Below are 19187 nucleotides of genomic sequence, written 5' to 3' on the forward strand. Positions count from 1 at the left end.
AAGCCATTCCAATTTCAGTGGCAGTGATACAACTTGGCACAATTTTAGATATTTTTCATGGAGTAAAAATGACTCTTTGGCTGAGATCAGGGCTCAGTCTGCTGGCAGAAAGTGTTTAGTTTGGCCAGACTATTTCATTGTCCATTGTTCGTTCTGGAGAATCTGTCACTCAACATTATAATCACAAAAGGCTCAGGAAGGCTTGTTTTGCTTCCTGTTTTATCTTGTAAGTCTACTGCAAGTTCATTGGAGAACATAAACGAAAGGGCATTAGTAAGTGACTGTTTAAATCAGTTAATTTTTATGGTTGTTTTGGAAGGATTTGGTATGGTTTCCAGTAGATGCATTTATTTTTGCTATCTACAAGAAAAACACTTTTGCTTCTAGTTGAAGCAGAATTTAATCTGATATGTTGTGTATTTATTTTGTTCTCATTTTCTGGATGTATATCAGTCAGTTCTAGATAAATCTTAATGCAAACTAATTACTGTTTCAGATTTGTCCCTTGGTATTTGTGGTGTATTTTCTTTGATTTATCTGACTTAAGATTTAGAGTCCTTTGATAAAATTGGGCCCTTGAATTACAGTACAGCCCAAAGGGTCTGTTAAATACCCTCTGGTTTACCCTCTGTGTAGAATAGATGAGGAAATGAAGATGGAAGGGTTCAATAATAATAATTCTCGGGCTACATAGTTAGTTGGTGTGGCTGGGGCTAGACGAGACTTCTGACTCCTGGCTTAATTACTGCTCTAATAACTCACACCACTGTGATCTTTTCTATTTTTCTCTGCTGTATTAACAGAAACTTAGAATTCCTATCTCCAAGATGGGGTTTTTTTCTTAATGTATTTTTTTTAAGTTTTTTTTTTTTTTTTTTTTTGACAGACAGTGATCACAAGTAGGCAGAGAGAAAGAAAGGAGGAAGCAGGCTCCCCGCTGAACAGAGAGCCCGATGTGGGGCTCAATCCCAGCACCCTGCAATCAAGACCTGAGCTGCAGGCAGATGCTTAACCCACTGAGCCACCCAGGTGCCCCAAGATAGTTGCAAAATCTTTTATGAATGCTGCCACTTTGGTCTGTTTGGGATATTAAGGAAAAAGAATTGTCCATTCTTGAACCACAAGTTTCTAAAGGGAAACAGCTCTGCCTCTCTATGGCCTGGGAATGGTTGCAGGGCTAATTAGAGGGAAATCCTGAAGGGGAAGGTGTCTCATGGAGGACAGCAGTTGGGATTATGACGCTCTGCTCCATCATCCGTTGTGGAGATTCTCCATCCAATGCCAGCCTTGTAGGATAAGAGGTTTGTTTTTATTAAGGGAACTCACTGTTTTCTCACACCTTTCTGCTGATTGGCTTTAATGTTGACCAATATATACCCTGAGAGTCTATTCCTTTGGTTTAGCTTTTTCTAAAAGCCAAATACAGAAAACATATTTAGTCTTATCAGTCATTTATACTGTATATTAATAATATGACCTAATTTTTTTTACTTCAAGTGGCTCTATTGAGGAGGAGCCACTGGAAGGGTCCTGAAGGACCGTGGTGGGATGAAGGAGAGTTCAAGTTGTGGAGGAAACCTGAGAAAGGAAGTGGATGGGGCTTATGAAAGCCATTTTGTTTGTTTCACTCTTGCCTCTGCCTGATCTGATAAAGTTCCCGTTCCTTTAGGGTGGCATAGATCAGTGTTTCCTTAACTGGGCTCAATAGACTACCATAGTTTTGGGAATGGTGACCCTAGATCTGGAATAGGTCATATGGCCCATAGGATCGAACAACCAAGGAGCGCTAGACATCAGAGGGATTCCTCTAAAAGGGAAAATAGAGGCCAAAACAAGTAGAAAAACTTAATCCAAGTGGAATGGAGATTCTGCAAGGAGAACATTCAAAATAATCCCTTGTTAATATATTTTGAATATATTAAATACAGGAGAATATATTGTGTTCACACACAAAGAAAAGGATAAAAAGAAACATTTTTTAAAATCTACCCTGGAAAAAATAGAGCACACATTATAAACTCAACAGAGAAAGAACGGGAAATAAAATAAGAATGTCTTCCGGAAAGGAGAGCAGAAAGACGAAGAAATATAAGATGGGGGCACCTGGGTGGCTCAGTCATTAACCATCTGCCTTTGGCTCAGGTCATGATCCCAGGGTCCTGAAATTGAGCTCCACATCGGGCTCCCTGTTTCCCTCGCTCTTACTCCCACTCATGCTGTTGGTGTTCCCTCTCTTGCTGCACCTCTCTCTGTTAAATAAATAAATAAAATCGTAAAAAAAAGGAAAGGAATATAAGATACGGGAGAAAAGGAGAAAATCAGAGGGCTGGTACTGGTGTCTACCCAGACAATAGCTGTCCTAGAGAGAGTAAACAAATAAAACAGTAGAGAATAAATCATCTACAAAATAGCCCATGAAATTGTCTTGCAAAATGAAGGATATGAGTTTCTTTTTTTTTTTATTATTTAAATTCAATTAACCGGGACACCTGGATGGCTCAGTGGATTGAGCCTCTACCTTTGGCTCAGGGATCTTGGGGTCCTGGGAATGAGCCCCACATCGGGCTCTCTGCTGGGCAGGGAGCCTGCTTCCTCTCTCTCTGCTTGTCTCTCTGCCTACTTGTGATCTCTCTCTGTCAGATAAATAAAATATTTTAAAAATATATATCTATGAATAAATAAATAAATAAATAAATTCAGTTAGCCAACATGTTGTGCATCATTAGTTTCAGATGTAGTGTTCAATAATTTATCACACAACACCCAGTGCTCATCATATCACTTGCCTTTCTTTTTTTTTTTTTTTAAGATTTTATTTATTTGGGCGGCATCTGGGTGGCTCAGTGGGTTAAGCCGCTGCCTTCAGCTCAGGTCATGATCTCAGGGTCCTGGGATCGAGCCCCACATCGGGCTCTCTGCTCAGCAGGGAGCCTGCTTCCTCCTCTCTCTCTGCCTGCCTCTCTGCCTACTTGTGATCTCTGTCAAATAAATAAATAAAATCTTTAAAAAAAAAAGATTTTATTTATTTGTCAGAGAGAGGGAGAGAGAGCGAACACAGGCAGACAGAATGGCAGGCAGAGGCAGAGGGAGAAGCAGGCTCCCTGCCGAGCAAGGAGCCCGATGTGGGACTCGATCCCAGGAAGCTGCTTAACCAACTGAGCCACCCAGGCGTCCCATCACTTGCCTTTCTTAATGCCCATCACCTAGTTACCCCATCTTCCCTCCCCGCTCCCCTTCAGCAGCCCTGTTTGTTTCCCAGAGTTAAGAATCTCTCATGGTTTGTCTCCCTCTCTGATTTCTTCCTATTTAGTTTTCCCTCCCTTTCCCTGTGGTCCTCCATGCTATTCCTTATGTTCGACATATGAGTGAATCCATATGATAATTTTCTTTCTCCAACTAACTTATTTCACTCAGCACAGTACCCTCCAATTCCATCCACATCGATGTAAATGGCAAGTAGTAACACTTTCTGATGGCTGAATAATATTCCATTGTATATATATATATACCACATCTTCTTCATCCATTCATGGATCCATCCATTGATGCATATCTCGGCTGAAGGATGTGAATTTCTTGATAGAAAAGACCTACCAGGGGTACCTGGGTGGCTCAGTGGGTTAAAGTCTCTGCCTTCGGCTCAGGTCATGATTTCAGGGTCCTGGGATCGAGCCCCGCATCGGGCTCTCTGCAAGGCAGGGAGTCAGCTTCCTCCTCTCTCTCTCTCTCTGCCTGTATCTCTACCTAATTGTCAAATAAATAAATAAAATCTTTAAAAAAAAAAAAAAAAAGAAAGAAAGAAAGAAAAGGCCTACCAAGTATCACTTACCATAAAACATAAGGACACAAATCACTGTGAAATTTTATGACACTAGAGACAAAGAAAATATTCTTCAAATTTCCAGAGAGGAAATACAAAACAGGACAAATAAGAATGATTTGGAATTAGAATGGCTTCTGACTTCTCAAAAATAGTAACAGATATTAAATGAAGAATGTCTTCAAAATTTTGAAGAAGAATGATTTCCAACTTAGAATTCCTTACCAAACTATTAATGAAGTGTAAGGATAGGAGATAAGTGTTTTCATGCAAAAGACTTTGAGTGCAAAGTCTCAGAAAATTGACTTCCCATGCCTAATTTCTTCAAAATCTATTAGACCTCCAAGATAACCTAGGAAGAGAAATACTTGGAAACATGAAACAAGGAATGAAAACAAGTTAGAAGTGAAGCATACTGGTGGTCATTGAAACCAATCTAGGCTAGAGCAGATCAGAAAGTCCCAGAAAAATATTTTCAGGCTAAATTTTTATTTAAGGATTTTATTTATTTATTTGACCTAGAGAGAGGATAAGCAGGGGAAGTGAGAGAGGAGAAGAAGGCTTCCCTCTGAGCAGGGAGCCTGATGTGGCACTCAATCACAGGACCCTGGGGCCATGACCTGAGCTGAAGGCAGACACTTAACCAACTGAGCCACCTAAGCACCCCATTTTCAGACTAACTTGATGGAATTTTTATGCATCTTAAATTACTGTGAGGATATTTAGATAACTGATTGAGAATTTGAGACTGAATTCATGACATGGAAAACTAAACATGAAATTACAAAAAAAATTATTAATCCCAGGGAAAACAGAAAATTATTCAAAAAAAGAAAGTAGTCATGGTCCACTTGTGAGTATATAGTTTACATAATCACAATTCATGTAGCATAATCAAAGAACAAGTATTTATTTCCATAACAAGTAAAATTAGATACCAAGATATATTTTATAGCTGAAAATAATTTAAAAAGCTGAAACAGCTATATTTTAAGTCCTCCTTTATCACATATCTATATCTAGCAAATAGTAAAGCCTTCTGAGTCTAAAATCTAAGTGAATGAGGAAGCCCAGAGCATCAAGCCACTTTTACCTTGAAAGTATTGTCTGAATCTGTAAAATCAAACTTTTTTTTTTTTTAAAGATTTTATTTATTTATTTGACAGACAGAGATCATAAGGAGGCAGAGAGAGAGGGGGGAAGCAGGCTCCCCGCTGAGCCGAGAGCCCGATGCGGGGCTCGATCCCAGGACCCTGAGATCATGACCTGAGCCGAAGGCAGCGGCTTTAACCCACTGAGCCACCCAGGCGCCCCAAAATCAAACTTTTGATTACATGGCTATGTGGGCCCTGAGAACAGAAGAAAAATTCCAAGGACTGCTCAGGTGGGGAATGTAATAAGATATACCTTCTTCTTCAAAAGGTAGACTACTATAGAGGTCTGTATCCTCTGTGTAAGTTTGAACCACAAGTACACTAATCTGTATACTCCCATTGGAGTATTCTTAATGAAATTGCCTTAGAGATATGTAAAGCGGTTCTGAAAGGATATCCAGAAATAACTTTCCAAGGAATATGGAAAATTCAGTATCTAAAATTACTAAGAATAAAAGGAGACTACATACCATGATCAAGAATTAACACGAAGATGGGACTCCTGGGTGGCTCAGTTGGTTAAGCAGCTGCCTTTGGCTCAGGTCATGATCCCAGCGTCCTGGGATCGAGTCCCACATCGGGCTCCTTGCTCAGCAGGGAGCCTGCTTCTCCCTCTGTCTCTGCCTGCCATTCTGTCTGCCTGTGCTCGCTCTCTCCCCCTCTCTCTCTCTGATAAATAAATAAAATCTTTAAAAAAAAAAAAAAAGAATTAACACGAAGAAAAAAAAATCAAGATTTCATTTGTTGAAATTATTGGACTCAGAATACAAAGTAGTTATGTTTCCTGTGTTCAGAAAGAAAATCTAAGCTAGCAAAAGAAAACCAAAGAGCCAAATGAACATCTAGGAATGAGAAATGTTGTAACTGAAATAAAAACTTAATTAAACTTAACAACAAATCAGTTAGTGATGAAGACAGAATTAGTGAAATACAAGACAGGTTAGAGGACATTATTTAGAAAACATAGAAGAAAGATATATAAAATGTAAAATATAAGAGAAAGACTAACAGTCGGGAAAGTTTAACATAACAGAATTGGATTCTCAGAAAGAGAGGAAAGAAAGAATGAAGCAGAAGCAGCATTTGAAGTAATGGCTAAGAATTTTTGAAAACTGTTAAAAGACACTAATCAGTAGATTCTGAATTCTAATGAGTTCTAGGCAGAAAAAATGAAAAAAAAAATCAAGTAACATAGTTAGATAATTAGACATAGTGAGCCTGTAGAACCCAAAGACAAATGGAAAATCTAAAAAGTTTTTTTTTTTTTTCTTTTTAAGAGACAGATTACTTTCAAAGGAGCAACATTTAGGCTGAGAGCACACTCTTGAGAACAATGGAAGGCAGTAAACAGTGACATTCCCTTGTCCTCTATGTACTGAGAAAAAGTAAGTGACAACCTAACATACCATACGAGCAAAAGTATCTTTCAAGAACCGTGATGGAGGGCACCTGGGTGGCTCAGTTGGTTGAGCATCTGTCTCTTGATTTTGGCTCAGGTCATGATCTCATGGCTTTGAGATGGAGCCACACTACTGAGCTCCACACTCAGTAGGGAGTCTGATTTTTTCTCTCTGCCCCTCCCCTCCCAAGCTCATTTGCACTCTCTCTCTCTCTCACTCTCTCAAATAAAATAAATCTTTTTTTAAAAAAGAAACCAAGGGGGCGCCTGAGTGGCTCAGTGGGTTAAGCCTCTGCCTTCAACTCAGGTCATGATCTCAGAATCCTGGGATCAAGTTCCACATCCGGCTGTCTGCTCAGCAGGGAGCCTGCTTCCTCCTCTCTTGCTGCCTGCTTCTCTGCCTACTTGTGATCTCTGTCTGTCACATAAATAAATAGAATCTTAAATAAATAAATAAATAAATAAAAAGGAACCAAGATGGAATAAAGACATTTGAAGACAAACATAACCCTAGAGGAGACCTTCATTAAGTGAAATTCTAAAGGATATATTTCAAGCAAAATGATGGTGGATCCAGATAGATATTTTGAGTTGCAAGAGAGAAAGAAGAATAAGGAAAGTGGTAAATATGGTTAAATATAAATAAACATGGTAAAAACAATATTACTTTGTCTTAAAGACTTTAGGGAAAATAAATATAAAATAATAGTAACCTGTAAGTTGGGAGTGGGATGGATAGATTTCAAGTTTTCTAAGGTCCTTATATTGTCCAGAGATAGATAAATATATTGATAAGCTTTAGATTTTAATAAATTAAGGATGTTATAATTTATATCATAATCACTAAAATAGAAAATAAGTGGTTTTTTAAAGTTTATTGATTTATATATTTAAGTAATCTCTACACCTAATGTGGGGCTCGAACTCATGACCAAGAGATCAAGAGTCCCATGCTCTTTTGACTGAGCCAACCAGGTGCCCCTAGAAAGAAGATGTTTAATTCTCAAACCTATAGATTTAAAAAATGGAATGAAAATTTTTTCAAAAAGGTAAGAAAAAGGTGGTGCCCAACAGTCAAGATTGTGTCATCCTGCGAAGCCTACACTATTTTAGGCAGGGTAGGTGGCCAAGTCAGGGTTTGTTATGACCAGTATTAGGAATGCAAAGGAGACATCACTATAGATACTACAGACATGAACAAAAAGAAAATGGTATGGTATGGGGCTCTGGGTGGCTTAGTGGGTTAAGCCTCTGTTTTTGGCTCAGGTCATGATCTCAGGATCCTGGGATCAAGCCCCGAGTGGGGCTCTCTGCTTGGCGGGGAGCTTGCTTTCCCCTCTCTCTCTGCCTGCTGCTCTGCCTGCTTGTGATCTCTCTCTCTCTCTGTGACAAATAAATAAAATAAAATAAAATAAAATAAAAAAGAAAAAATGAAAAATAAAAAAGAAAATTATATGGGAACACGTCTGGCTCTCTGCTCAGTGGGGAGCCTGCTTCCTTCCTCTCTCTCTCTCTTGCCACTTGTGATATATTTTAAAATCTTTAAAAAAAAAATAAAAAAAAAAGAAATAAGGACATTTCCAGGAAAATATAACTTAGTAAAGCTGACTTATTAAGGAGTGTAAAATCTGAATAGTTCTATAACTAAGAATGAAATTAAAACAGTAATTTTAAAAATGTCCACAAGGAACACTACAGACCCAGACAGTTTCCCTGGGAAGGTCTACCTCACATTCAAAACCAAATAACTCCATCTCATATAGACTCACACATAATCTTAATACCAAAATGTGACAAGGACAGTAAAAGAAAAGTTACAAGGCCAATTTTACTTTTGAACAGAGATACAAAATCCTAGACAAAATACTAGGTAACCAATTTCAATGATAAATAAGATATCACATATTATGGCTACGTTGGGTTTGTCTCTTTTTTTTTAAGATTTTTTTTAACTGTCTTTTTTTTTTTTAAAGATTTTATTATTTATTTGACAGATAGAGAGAGAGAGAGCACAAGTAGGTGGAGCAGCAGGCAGAGGGAGAGGGAGAGAGAGCCCAGAGAGCCCAGTGTAGGGCTCGATCCCAGGACCCTGGGATCATGACCTGAGTCCAAAGCAGTCGCTTAACTGACTGAACCACCCAGGCATCCCATTGGGTTTGTCTCTTAAATCCAAGTTTGGTTTAACATTAGAAAATTAATATGATCTGGGGCACCTGGGTGGCTCAGTCATTAAACATCTGCCTTCAGTTCAGGTCATGGTCCCAGGATCCTGGGATTGAGCCCCACATTGGGCTCCCTGTGCAGTGGAGAGCCTGCTTTTCTCTCTCCATCTTCCAGCCACGCCCCCTGCTTATGCTCTCTCTATCAAGTGAATAAATAAAACCTTTTTAAAAATTAATATGGGGATGCCTAGGTGGCATGGTCGCTTAAGCATCTGCCTTCAACTCCGGTCATGATCTCAGAGTCCTCGTATTGAGTCCCACATCAGGCTGCTTGCAGCAGGGAGCCTGTTTCTCCCTCTGTCTGCCGCTTCCCCTGCTTGTGCTTGTTCTGCCTCTCTCTGACAAATAAATAAAATTTTTGAAAAAAATAATATGCTTCAACATATTAAAAAACTTAAGTGAAAAATACCAACTTTTTAGGAATAAAACATAATATAGTTCTATTTCTTGCTAAGAAGCTGAAGTCAGAATAATTTTTTGTATTCCTGTTTGTGTATATTTCCTGCCTGGCATTTTCCATTTTGATTAGGCTGATTTTCAGCCAAGAAATATGACAGACCCTATGGGCATGCCAACCAAAGGATATGTGTGATACTTCCCATCACAGAGCACAGGCTCAGATTAGCATTATCTCCATTCAATCTGGTACTTAAAAATTAGGAACTATGAGGGCGCCTGGGTGGCTCAGTCGTTAAGCACTGCCTTCCTCTCAGGTCATGATCCCTGGGTCCTGGGATGGAGCCCTACATCGGGCTCTCTGCTCTGAAGGGAGCTTGCTTCTCCCTCTCCCACTCCTTCTGCTGTGTTCTCTCTCTCGCTGTGTCTCTGTCTGTCAAATAAATAAATAAAATCTTAAAAAAATAATTAGAAACTACCAAGGGCTTACTGAATACATGACCCGTTAATATACCTTGTAAGAGAAAGATAAATTGATCCAAAATACCATCTCTGCCTTCTGAGAAAGACAAGCCTTTTTATTTTTTTTTAATCTTAATCCCTGTGGACTGTAAACATTAGCACCCCAAACCCCATCAGCCTCAGGCTCAAGTGAAACTCAGTCAACACTTCTTTGCTCTAACATTCATTTTAACACTTGCCCTAAACTATCCTTTGAATTCTTTAGCCCTAAGTCAACCCTCTTGGTTATCTCCTTCATATATCTAGTTTAGACAAGCCAAAATAATAAGCTGCCCAATATTATTTTTAATTGTTTTTTTTTAAGTTAAAGATGCTTGCCTCAGCTGTGCTTTCATAACTAAAGTATTCATTGCCTAAGGGCAGACATTTTCCCTTTTATATTAAATTTAGCAAACAGAACAATAGAATCTAGAGCTGGAGACGGATTTTAAAGGTTATTTATTCCTGCTTCCTTTAGGTTGTCTCTACACCATCTTCCATTAGACGGTTCTCAAGCCTGTGCTCAAATTATATCAAGGGTCTTTGAACATATTTGTACAGAGTGGGACATTAAGAGATAGCCAGTAATGATGATGATGTTGATAAGCACATTTCCGTAAGAAAAATTCATTTCTTCATTTCTTTCCTTCTTGTCATCTACCAACAGCCTTGGCACAGGGGGAAGGGAATTGCATTTCAAAATACACCTTCCGGGACGCCTGGGTGGCTCAGTTGGTTAAGCAGCTGCCTTCGGCTCGGGTCATGATCTCAGGGTCCTGGGATCAAGTCCCACATCGGGCTCCTTGCTCAGCAGGGAGCCTGCTTCTCCCTCTGCCTCTGCCTGCCACTCTATCTGCCTGTGCTCGCTCTCTCTGTCAAATAAATAAATAAAATCTTAAAAAAAAAAAAAAATACACCTTCCACTCTGTTCCCGGTGTGTCATTGGAAATTCAGTACATTGTCCCTAGATGGGCCACATGTGACGTATATTCAAAACAGGACACTGATCGGCTCACTTCCTATGGATAACCAAGGGTCGAAGAACCGACTTTTATCATTGGGAGCTAATATTATTTACCTTCCCTTAGTAGGTAGGACGTGTGCTTTGCACTACTTTTGGTTTTTTGTTTTCCCCAGAAGGCTTGCTAGTTCCTATTTATCTATCCTTTCCCAACCAATTTTCCTTGCGACCACAGACCAGGTCTTTAAGACAATTTTCCTGCATATGCAATGTAATTCGTGCTGGAGGAATCTAGAGGTCCTCAGGGGAGTTGGGCTCCTGAATCTTATACCAAGCATTGACATTAATAAATGACTAAAGACTCACACGGTGTCTCCCTTCTGGACTAAAGAATTTACTGCTGCTTCTGTTGATGTCAGTATTACCTGGAAATAGTAAATGTACTATGGCAGGGAAGGCTGAGAGCTGGCAGCCGATTTGTTCAAATTCTCCCTCGCTGCTTTCTGTGGTGGTGGTGTCGTGGTTCTAAATGCAGAAAGGTAGCTGCCCCTGACGTTTTGAAAGGAGTATTTTCTCTCTTGCCACCCAAGGGAATAGATTAGGTAATGTTTTCTAAACAATCCACATAAAGGAAAAATTAAGGACCACTAGATACAGACCGTGACATAGGATACTATTAATCCAGGTCTGTGTTCTAGAGACTAACCACTCTGTGTTATCATCTGCCTGGGATATGATGAGAGGCCTCAACTCTCAAATGAAGGATGGAAAAGAAGGAACTGCCGGTTAAAAACAGAAGGGAATCGGGGATGGCCAGAGCGTAGGTATGATGGCTAACTCTACTTGCTCCCCTCTCGAGCTGCTGCTGCTAGGCTGTGTGGATGTCCTCATGGTGCTGGCTGCCAGTTTGAGGAAGGTCAGTTGTCCTCTGGAGGTAAGAGTGGGCCAAATAGAATAGGGAAGCAAAGGGGCACCTGGGTGGCTCAGTTGGTTAAGCTTCTGCCTTCAGTTCAGGTCATGATCCCAGGGTCCTGGGATCGAGCCCGAGGACTCCTTCCTCAGAGGGTGAGTCTGCTTCTCCATCTGCCCTCACCCTGTTCATGCTCTCTCTCTCACTCTCTCTCTCTCGTTCTCCCACTCACTCTCTTTCCCAATCAGGGAAGCAAAGTTTCTCAAACCCAATAGCCAAAGACTTGGACTTATTAATGGAATGTTCTTTACTCAGAGAAACATAACTTTGACTCTTACCTAATTGTCTATTGTCTCTAAAGAAACTAGTAAAGTATAAAACCATTGATGAAATTTTAGTCACTGGTTAGGTGCCAGAGGTTTGTTTGTTTCTTTCTTTCTTTCTTTTTTTTCGTTTGTTTGTTTGTTTAAAGATTTTATTTACTTGACAGAGATCACAAGTAGGCAGGCAGAGAGAGAGAGGAAGAAGCAGGCTCCCCACAGAGCAGAAAGCCCGATGTGGGGCTCAATCTCAGGACCCTGGGATCATGACCTGAGCCGAAGGCAGAGGCTTTAATCTACTGAGCCACTCAGGTACCCCCAAAGGTTTGTTTTTCAACAGGTACCTTTTAGAAGCTGGGAGAGAGTATACCTTTCCCCCATATATTGTTCCCTACTAGGTTGTCCCAAATGGATTACAAATAACTAGAACTGTAAGATAGGACCAGATGATTGCTAACATTTATTGATCAGCTTCTTATGTGCCAGGGGTTGTCTAAACATTCTACATATTTTTATCTTGCTTCCCTCTTGCAACACCTCTATGAAGAACTCTTCAGTATCCCTATTTTAAAGACAAAGAAGAGGTGCCTGGGTGGCTCAGTGGGTTAAGCCGCTGCCTTCGGCTCAGGTCATGATCTCAGGGTCCTGGGATCGAGTCCCGCGTCGGGCTCTCTGCTCAGCAGGGAGCCTGCTTCCCTCTCTCTCTCTCTCTCTGCCTGCCTCTCTGACTACTTGTGATTTCTCTCTGTCAAATAAATAAATAAAATCTTAAAAAAAAAAAAAAAGACAAAGAAACTGGGGCATAGGCTGAGTAACTTGCTTGAGATCACATAGCTGGTCACAGTGACTCTTGATTCGACCCTAAGCCATCTGACTGCAAAACCCCAGCTCTTAACCACACTCCTATGCAAACAGACAATGTCTACAAAAATAAGCTGAGAGAGGGAAAATGTCCTCTTCTAAAACTGGGGGGAATGATTTAGTCTTTCATAGGCTGTGGGTAGAACGAAATAAAATAATACATGGAAGTTGCTTGGAACAGCTCCCGGCTCCTAGTGGTCTTGAGTAGATGTTAGGTATCGTGGCCTTATCCTCATGGGGGCGTGTCTGGCCTGCTGGGAGGGCTGCCCTGAGGCTTTGGTAAATAAGCATAGTGACCACAAGAGCTGAACCCGGGTGGCACTTTCGAAAGTGGGAGTAGAGCACGAGCTGGCAACTGCCACGCACCCAGCTGAACAAGGGTCTCGATGTTGGGCGGATTTTCTGTTTCAGTATTTCTCCAAGAGCAGGGTTTCCCTAGTGATACATTTTATAAACATGTCAAACTGCCAGCTGTTTTCTGTGCTTTTCTGATAAGGGAAATATTTAGGATCTGTGCTCTGCCACCTTAAAACACTAAATGTTTTGGTTTGAAATAAAAGAATATACATCATTGCTTACTGCCAAATGCCCTAAAGAATTACGGTGGCAGGAGGGATGGCTTTCTTCGGTCCTGTGCTGCAGAGACCTCCAAGCCCAGGCAGTGCTTTGGGCCTTTGGTCTTTAAAGGGAGGACACACGGTCAGTGTCCTTCCTGGCCCGAGAGCGACTGTGCAGTTGGTTGTTCTGGACTGAGTGTGTTCCCCCCAAATTCCCATGTCGAAGCCCTAGTACCCCAACGTGAAGGGGTTTGGAGATGTGACTTTGGGGAGGTCCTCAGAGTCAGAAGAGATCATGATGATGGTGCCCTCATGATGGGCATCTTAGAAGAGGAGACCAGAGAGCCTGGTGAGTGTGGGGAACAGTAGGACAGTAATGGTATCCATGTTAAGGAAAAGAAAGCACAGCCACTTCTCCGAGGTCAATGGGCAGTTCCTGAGGTTAGCAAGGGAGTGAAGTGAGGCCGGCTGAGTGTGAGCCTGAAAACTTCATGATATTTCAAAGGGCAAAAGCAAGATGGTTATCAGACCTACAGTTTTAGTGGGTTTTTTTTTTTTTTTAAGATTTTATTTATTTATTTGACAGAGAGAGACAGATCAGAAGTAGGCAGAAAGGCAGGCAGGGAAGGGGGAAGCAGGTTCCCCGCTGCGCAGACAGCCCAATGTGGGGCTCGATCCCAGGACCCTGAGATCATGACTTGAGCTGAAGGTGGAGGCTTAACCCACTGAACTCCTCAGGTGCCCCAAGACCTACAGTTTTGATGGTTTTCAGTGAGATCATCCTAATTAACTGACTAATCTCACCTTAGGAATGTTGGTTTTTATCCAGAAAAATCAGATATGAAGTCACATTGAAAGAGAGTAATGGAAGTAGGGTACTATATTTAAGAAGCGCACTTCCCCTTTTGGGGTCCATTCACATGGTGCTGATGTGACTGACTCGGCTCCCTAGCAGAAGATCTGAGTTCCTCAACACCACTTCAACAGAAATTGTTATGGTAATAGTGTGAGGGCCTTTTGATCCTGCTGATTAACATGGAGCTTGGCTAACCTGATTATATGACTCTTCCAGAGACTGGGTTTAGGTCCGTTAATACAGCATCATAAATTCAAATGAAGCTTCCTTGGGCCGTCTCATCCAAGAACTGTTGTATTTTATTATTTGAAAATGAGACTCCCTGTTTGCATAGAGATAAAGCTTAAGTGTATAATTTATTTTGATTTTAAAAATTAATCCCCATGTTGCTTTTCCCATTAAGAAGTAAAACCCTGTGGTACCACAACCGTGGATAATTCAGCCATCCACTCACTAAATGTATATTAAATGCCAGATGTCATAGGCCGTGTGCAAGGACCTGGGCCCTGTGGTGAAACGTAAAGGCAAGGGCCCAACCTCATGCTTGCTTGTCTTCCACAGGAGAGAGGACCCAACCCATTTTCAACTTTTACCTCAGTCAGTTTTCTTGCCACGTGTGCCTGGGCCAGGACAGAGAATGTGAGGCAGACAGCAGAAGGCAGAGACCACTCAGAGCAAGCAGCAGGGGGAGGGCGGGCAGCCATTTTGTAGTCTATGTTGAAGGAAAACAAAACTTCCTTTGCAATACAGTTAATAGACTTTAATTTTTTTTTTAATTTTTAAAAGATTTTCATTTATTTATTTATTTGACAGAAAGAGATCATAAGTAGACAGAGAGGCAGGCAGAGAGAGAGGAAGGGAAGCAAGCTCCCTGCTGAGCAGAGAGCCCGATGCGGGACTCGATTCCAAGACCCTGAGATCATGACCTGAGCCGAAGGCAGCGGCTTAACCCAGTGAGCCATCCAGGCGCCCCAATAGACTTTAATATTAAAAGAAACTTTGAGGGGCACCTGGGTGGCTCAGTGGGTTAAACCTCTGCCTTCAGCTCAGGTCATGATCTCAGGGTCCTGGGATAGAGCCCCGAGTCCCACTCTCTGATCAGCGGGGAGCCTGCTTCCCTCTCTCTCTGCCTGCCTCTCTGCCTGCTTGTGATCTCTGTCTGTCAAATAAATAAATAAAATCTTTAAAAAAAAAAAAAAACACTAAAACTGTTAAATAAATAAATAAATCTTTTAAAAAATAAAAAGAAAGAAAGAAATTTTGAGAGTTGTCTGGATGACTCAGTCTGTTAAGCATCTGCCGTCAGCCCAGGTCCTGATCTCGGGGTCCTGGGATCAAGCCCCGCGCGTGGGGCTCCCTGCTCAGTGGGGAGTCTGCTTCTCCCTCTCCCTTTCACCCTTCCCCCTGCTCATGCTCTCTCTCCTCAAGCAAATAAATATAATCGTTAAAAAGTAAAAACAATAAGAAACAAATAAAAGAAACTTGGAGCAGTTGTAAACACAGGGGTTGTCTGCTTGAATACAAAGATATGTCACTCCAGCCATAGAGCACTGTACAGAGAGTATTGGCAGACTGACCGAAGAACCATAGGGGGAAAACATCCTAAGTGGTTCCAGACAAAGAAAGTTTACCTAATTACATTGACTAAACTTACCAATACCTAATAAAGGGGAGACTGGACATTCATATCAGAACCCACTGTACATAATTTGTAGTTTGCTATATGTAATTACACTCAAGTAAATTACAGGGTAATCTGTATATGTTCTCACTTCATACACAAATGGAACTATGTGAACGAGTCCCCTTTTTTGCCATTGAAAGTCTTGTATGGAAGACCCATCAATATGAAAACTTCACAGGCTGGAGCTACGATTTGTCATGCTGGTGGCTTCATCCCCGGTACCTAGCACGGTGCCCGTGCATAGACTTTGGTCATGTTTACTAGCAGCCCAGGCCTTTTGCATACTCTTCCTGGGTTTAGGAAAGGTCTCACCTTACAAATCCTGCCTCCCCGGTGTAGAAGCCAGAAAACAGACCTCGCAGCCTCCCTCACGGCTAAGACACAGACGCATGGGCCCCAGGCTCCCCCAGCCAGCTGCGCCCAGGGGACTTCTGTTCAGAAGTGAGCAACACAAGGAAGAGGGCTTTGCCCCAAAATGAATTTTTCTAGCCATGGTGACAGCTGACGCATCAGGCTTTCTCCTCCAGAGAGCTTTCCCTGAGCATTCCCGCCCCTCTCCAGGTCTACTCTGTTGTTGTACTTTTCCACTGTATTATAATTATTAGCATCTTTTATTGAGTTTGAATCTGTTGTGATAGTGAAGGTCATACCAGCTGCTGTCCCCCCAAAACTGAAAATATACGGTGACCAAAGGAATGTCCTTTTCCTCATCACAAAAGGTCGAAACGGGGATTGGCAGACAGCCCTGGGGCGGGAGATCATTCAGGCACTCAGGCGTCCTTCATCTTGTGGCCTCCCCGTCTGCCCCGCGGCTCCCGAGGGTGCCCTGCCCACGCGAGCCAGGCCGGAAAGCGAAGGGCATGGAGAATCGTGCACTGAGGGTTTTAGGAGCCAGGCCTTGAAGTGACACTTGGCACTTCTGCTCCCATTCTACTGCTTAGAACTCAGCTGCTTGGCTACATCTCCGTGGCAAACACTGTCTAGCTTCCGGTGGCTTCTTCCAGATAAGAGAACATTACGAGAAAGTGCCATTCCTGCACTTTCTGTCTACGGCCTTGCTCCCTTCTTCCTTAGCTGGGGAAAAGGATTACAGTAAGAAGGCTGATTATCCGGTAACCCCGTGCAAATCACAGACAGACGTGGCTCTGCTCTGGATTTCCTTCCCTTGGCTCTCTGGTGCTTTTCTGCTGAGTGGCTCTGTTGGGGCGGCGGGGAGGGGCATACAGTCATTGGAGAGTTATTTCTGAATGATTGGCCTAAGACTGCTTTTATCTTGAGGCTCCCCATGTGTCCGTTTGAAAGAGAAAGTGCTTAGCATGCAGTCTGGGCGCCACATGTGTTCTGACTTGCGGGCACGAGGAAGGCTTCAGAGGGGGGTTCCAGATCACTGCCTAGAGACCACCCACAGGCTAATGAAGGAAACATCTTTTTATTTCCCCTGCCTCTCCTGGACATAGGTGCCCTATCAGCGGCCAGGGAGAGCTGGGAGTACGACTCGGGAGCCAGGGACCTCCAGAGCCCGGACTTGCAGAGTCATTGGGCCCTGCAGAAGCTTCTCGAGCACAGTGGACGCTCTATGAGCCAGCAGGCTGCGGCCCTCCACACGCTGCGCACACAGTCTCGGCATTTTGGCAGTTCTGGAGGAGGAAGCTATCTGGAGCTGGCCAACACAGTGAGTACTTTCTGGTTCATGGAACCCGTCTTTTGGCCTGTGTGTATTCCGGTACAGATATTTTCATTTTGAGCTCCCAGGGACATACTGGCTCTTGTCTTTCTTCTGGAGCTAAACATTGTGCCATTGAGAGCATTGCCAGGAATGTTAAGGGCTCCAAACACTTGTGGTCAGTGACTTTGCTCTCATCATTGAGAGCAGAGTGCTCTCCTAAAAGGCGTTTCAATGAAGTAACTTGCAGGATTTAATTACTAGAGAAACAGCATCAGTATTTCCATGACTAGAGTACTTCTATGGTACCAGACATTACAAACTGATAGACTACAATCCTTTCTCTTTCCTAATTTGGATGTTACTTATTTAAAATACAAAGAGGAAAATATTTCATTGAAAATTTGATTATTGTTTTCTGCTTGTACTTGAAAAGGATTTTTTGTTGACAACCGCCTCCCTGGTCCTGCCACGATTGCCTTGTGGCACTCTCTCCCTTGTGCTGTCTTCAAAACATTTCTATCTCCTTTATTTATTTTTTTTTAATTTTTTTTTTATCTATCTCCTTTAAAAAAAATTTTTTTTCTGTTGAAAATGGTGAAACAACTTAGAATTTCATTATGTTTAGTTTAACCTTCCCTTTGACCTCAGGATGGCTCACGACCAGGGTGACCTTTTGGTGAAGAGCTATTGTGTTCCCTTCGAAGTTGAGCTGGGGAACGCAGTGGGGTGGCTGAGGGTCTGGTCCATTTTGGGTGAACCGCAGACAGGCTGTAAACTGAAATTGCTTTCCAACCACTGTGCGAAAGGTCTGCAAACCTACCTGGCTTTTTGAAATCGAAGTTTGAATGGTGGGTTAAACACCATGACAACTTCACTTACGTTTATTTATAGTCGGCTTTAATGTAGACTAGTGATTTTCAAACTTCTTGTGTTTGAGGTACATTTTCTAATTCTGACATTTTGGGTGACATGTTTGAAGGAATTGACGATTCTAAACATACCAGCAATAATGAAAATACAGTCCTTAGACAAATCCTAGTTAAAGGACTTTCTATAAAATACCCGATCAATATTCTTCAAAACTGGGGCGCCTGGGTGGCTCAGTGGGTTAAGCCGCTGCCTTCGGCTCAGGTCATGATCTCAGGGTCCTGGGATCGGACGGGCTACTCTGCTCAGCGGGGAGCCTGAAAACTTGTGATCTCTCTCTGTCAAATATATAAATAAAATCTTTAAAAAAAAAAAAAATATATTCTTCAAAACTGTCAAGGACGCTACAGGCAAGGAAAATCCGAGAAAGAGAAACTGTCACAGTTCAGAGGAACCCAAGAAGATATGACAACTAAATGTAATGTGGTACCCCGAATGGGACATTAGGTAAAAAACTAAGGAAACCTGGATAAATTATGGGCTTTAGTCAATATGGGTTCATTAATTGTGACAGCTATACCATAATAATATGTTAATAATAAGAGAAACAGGGTGTGAGGTATATGAGAACTATCTTTGCAACTTTTCTGTAAATCTGTAACATACCAAAGTGTTCACTTTATTAAAATTCAGGAAGTAGGGGCGCCTGGGTGGCTCAGTGGGTTAAGCCTCTGCCTTCTGCTCAGGTCATGATCTCAGGGTCCTGGGATCGAGTCCCTCGTCGGGCTCTCTGCTCTGCAGGGAGCCTGCTTCCTCCTCTCTCTCTCTCTCCCTGCCTGCCTCTCTGTCTGCTTGTGATCTCTGTCTGTCAAATAAATAAATATTAAAAAAAAATAAATAAAATTCAGGAAATATACCCTGACAGTTTGCATACTTGTCATATATACATTTTATGTGATCTATAAAAACTCATGACAAACCGATAATCAATAATGATGACTATTTATTGAGAT

At 41.9% G+C, this 19187-nt stretch overlaps 1 protein-coding gene across 2 annotated transcripts in view; it reads left to right on the forward strand.

The window, feature by feature from the left end:
• The window catches only part of MCC (MCC regulator of WNT signaling pathway), a 433071-nt gene that overhangs the window by 94616 nt on the left and 319268 nt on the right, over positions 1–19187 (forward strand). For both annotated transcript variants that reach the window (XM_045087128.1, XM_045087129.1), the window contains exon 3: positions 17099–17313. In XM_045087128.1, coding sequence (XP_044943063.1) covers positions 17099–17313 — 215 coding nt within the window. The remainder of the gene's footprint in view (positions 1–17098; positions 17314–19187) is intronic.

Source organism: Mustela putorius, unplaced genomic scaffold (genome assembly GCF_011764305.1).
Source record: "Mustela putorius furo isolate JIRA1106 unplaced genomic scaffold, ASM1176430v1.1 tig00001059_pilon_pilon_pilon, whole genome shotgun sequence".
In the NCBI taxonomy this organism is placed as follows: domain Eukaryota; kingdom Metazoa; phylum Chordata; class Mammalia; order Carnivora; family Mustelidae; genus Mustela; species Mustela putorius.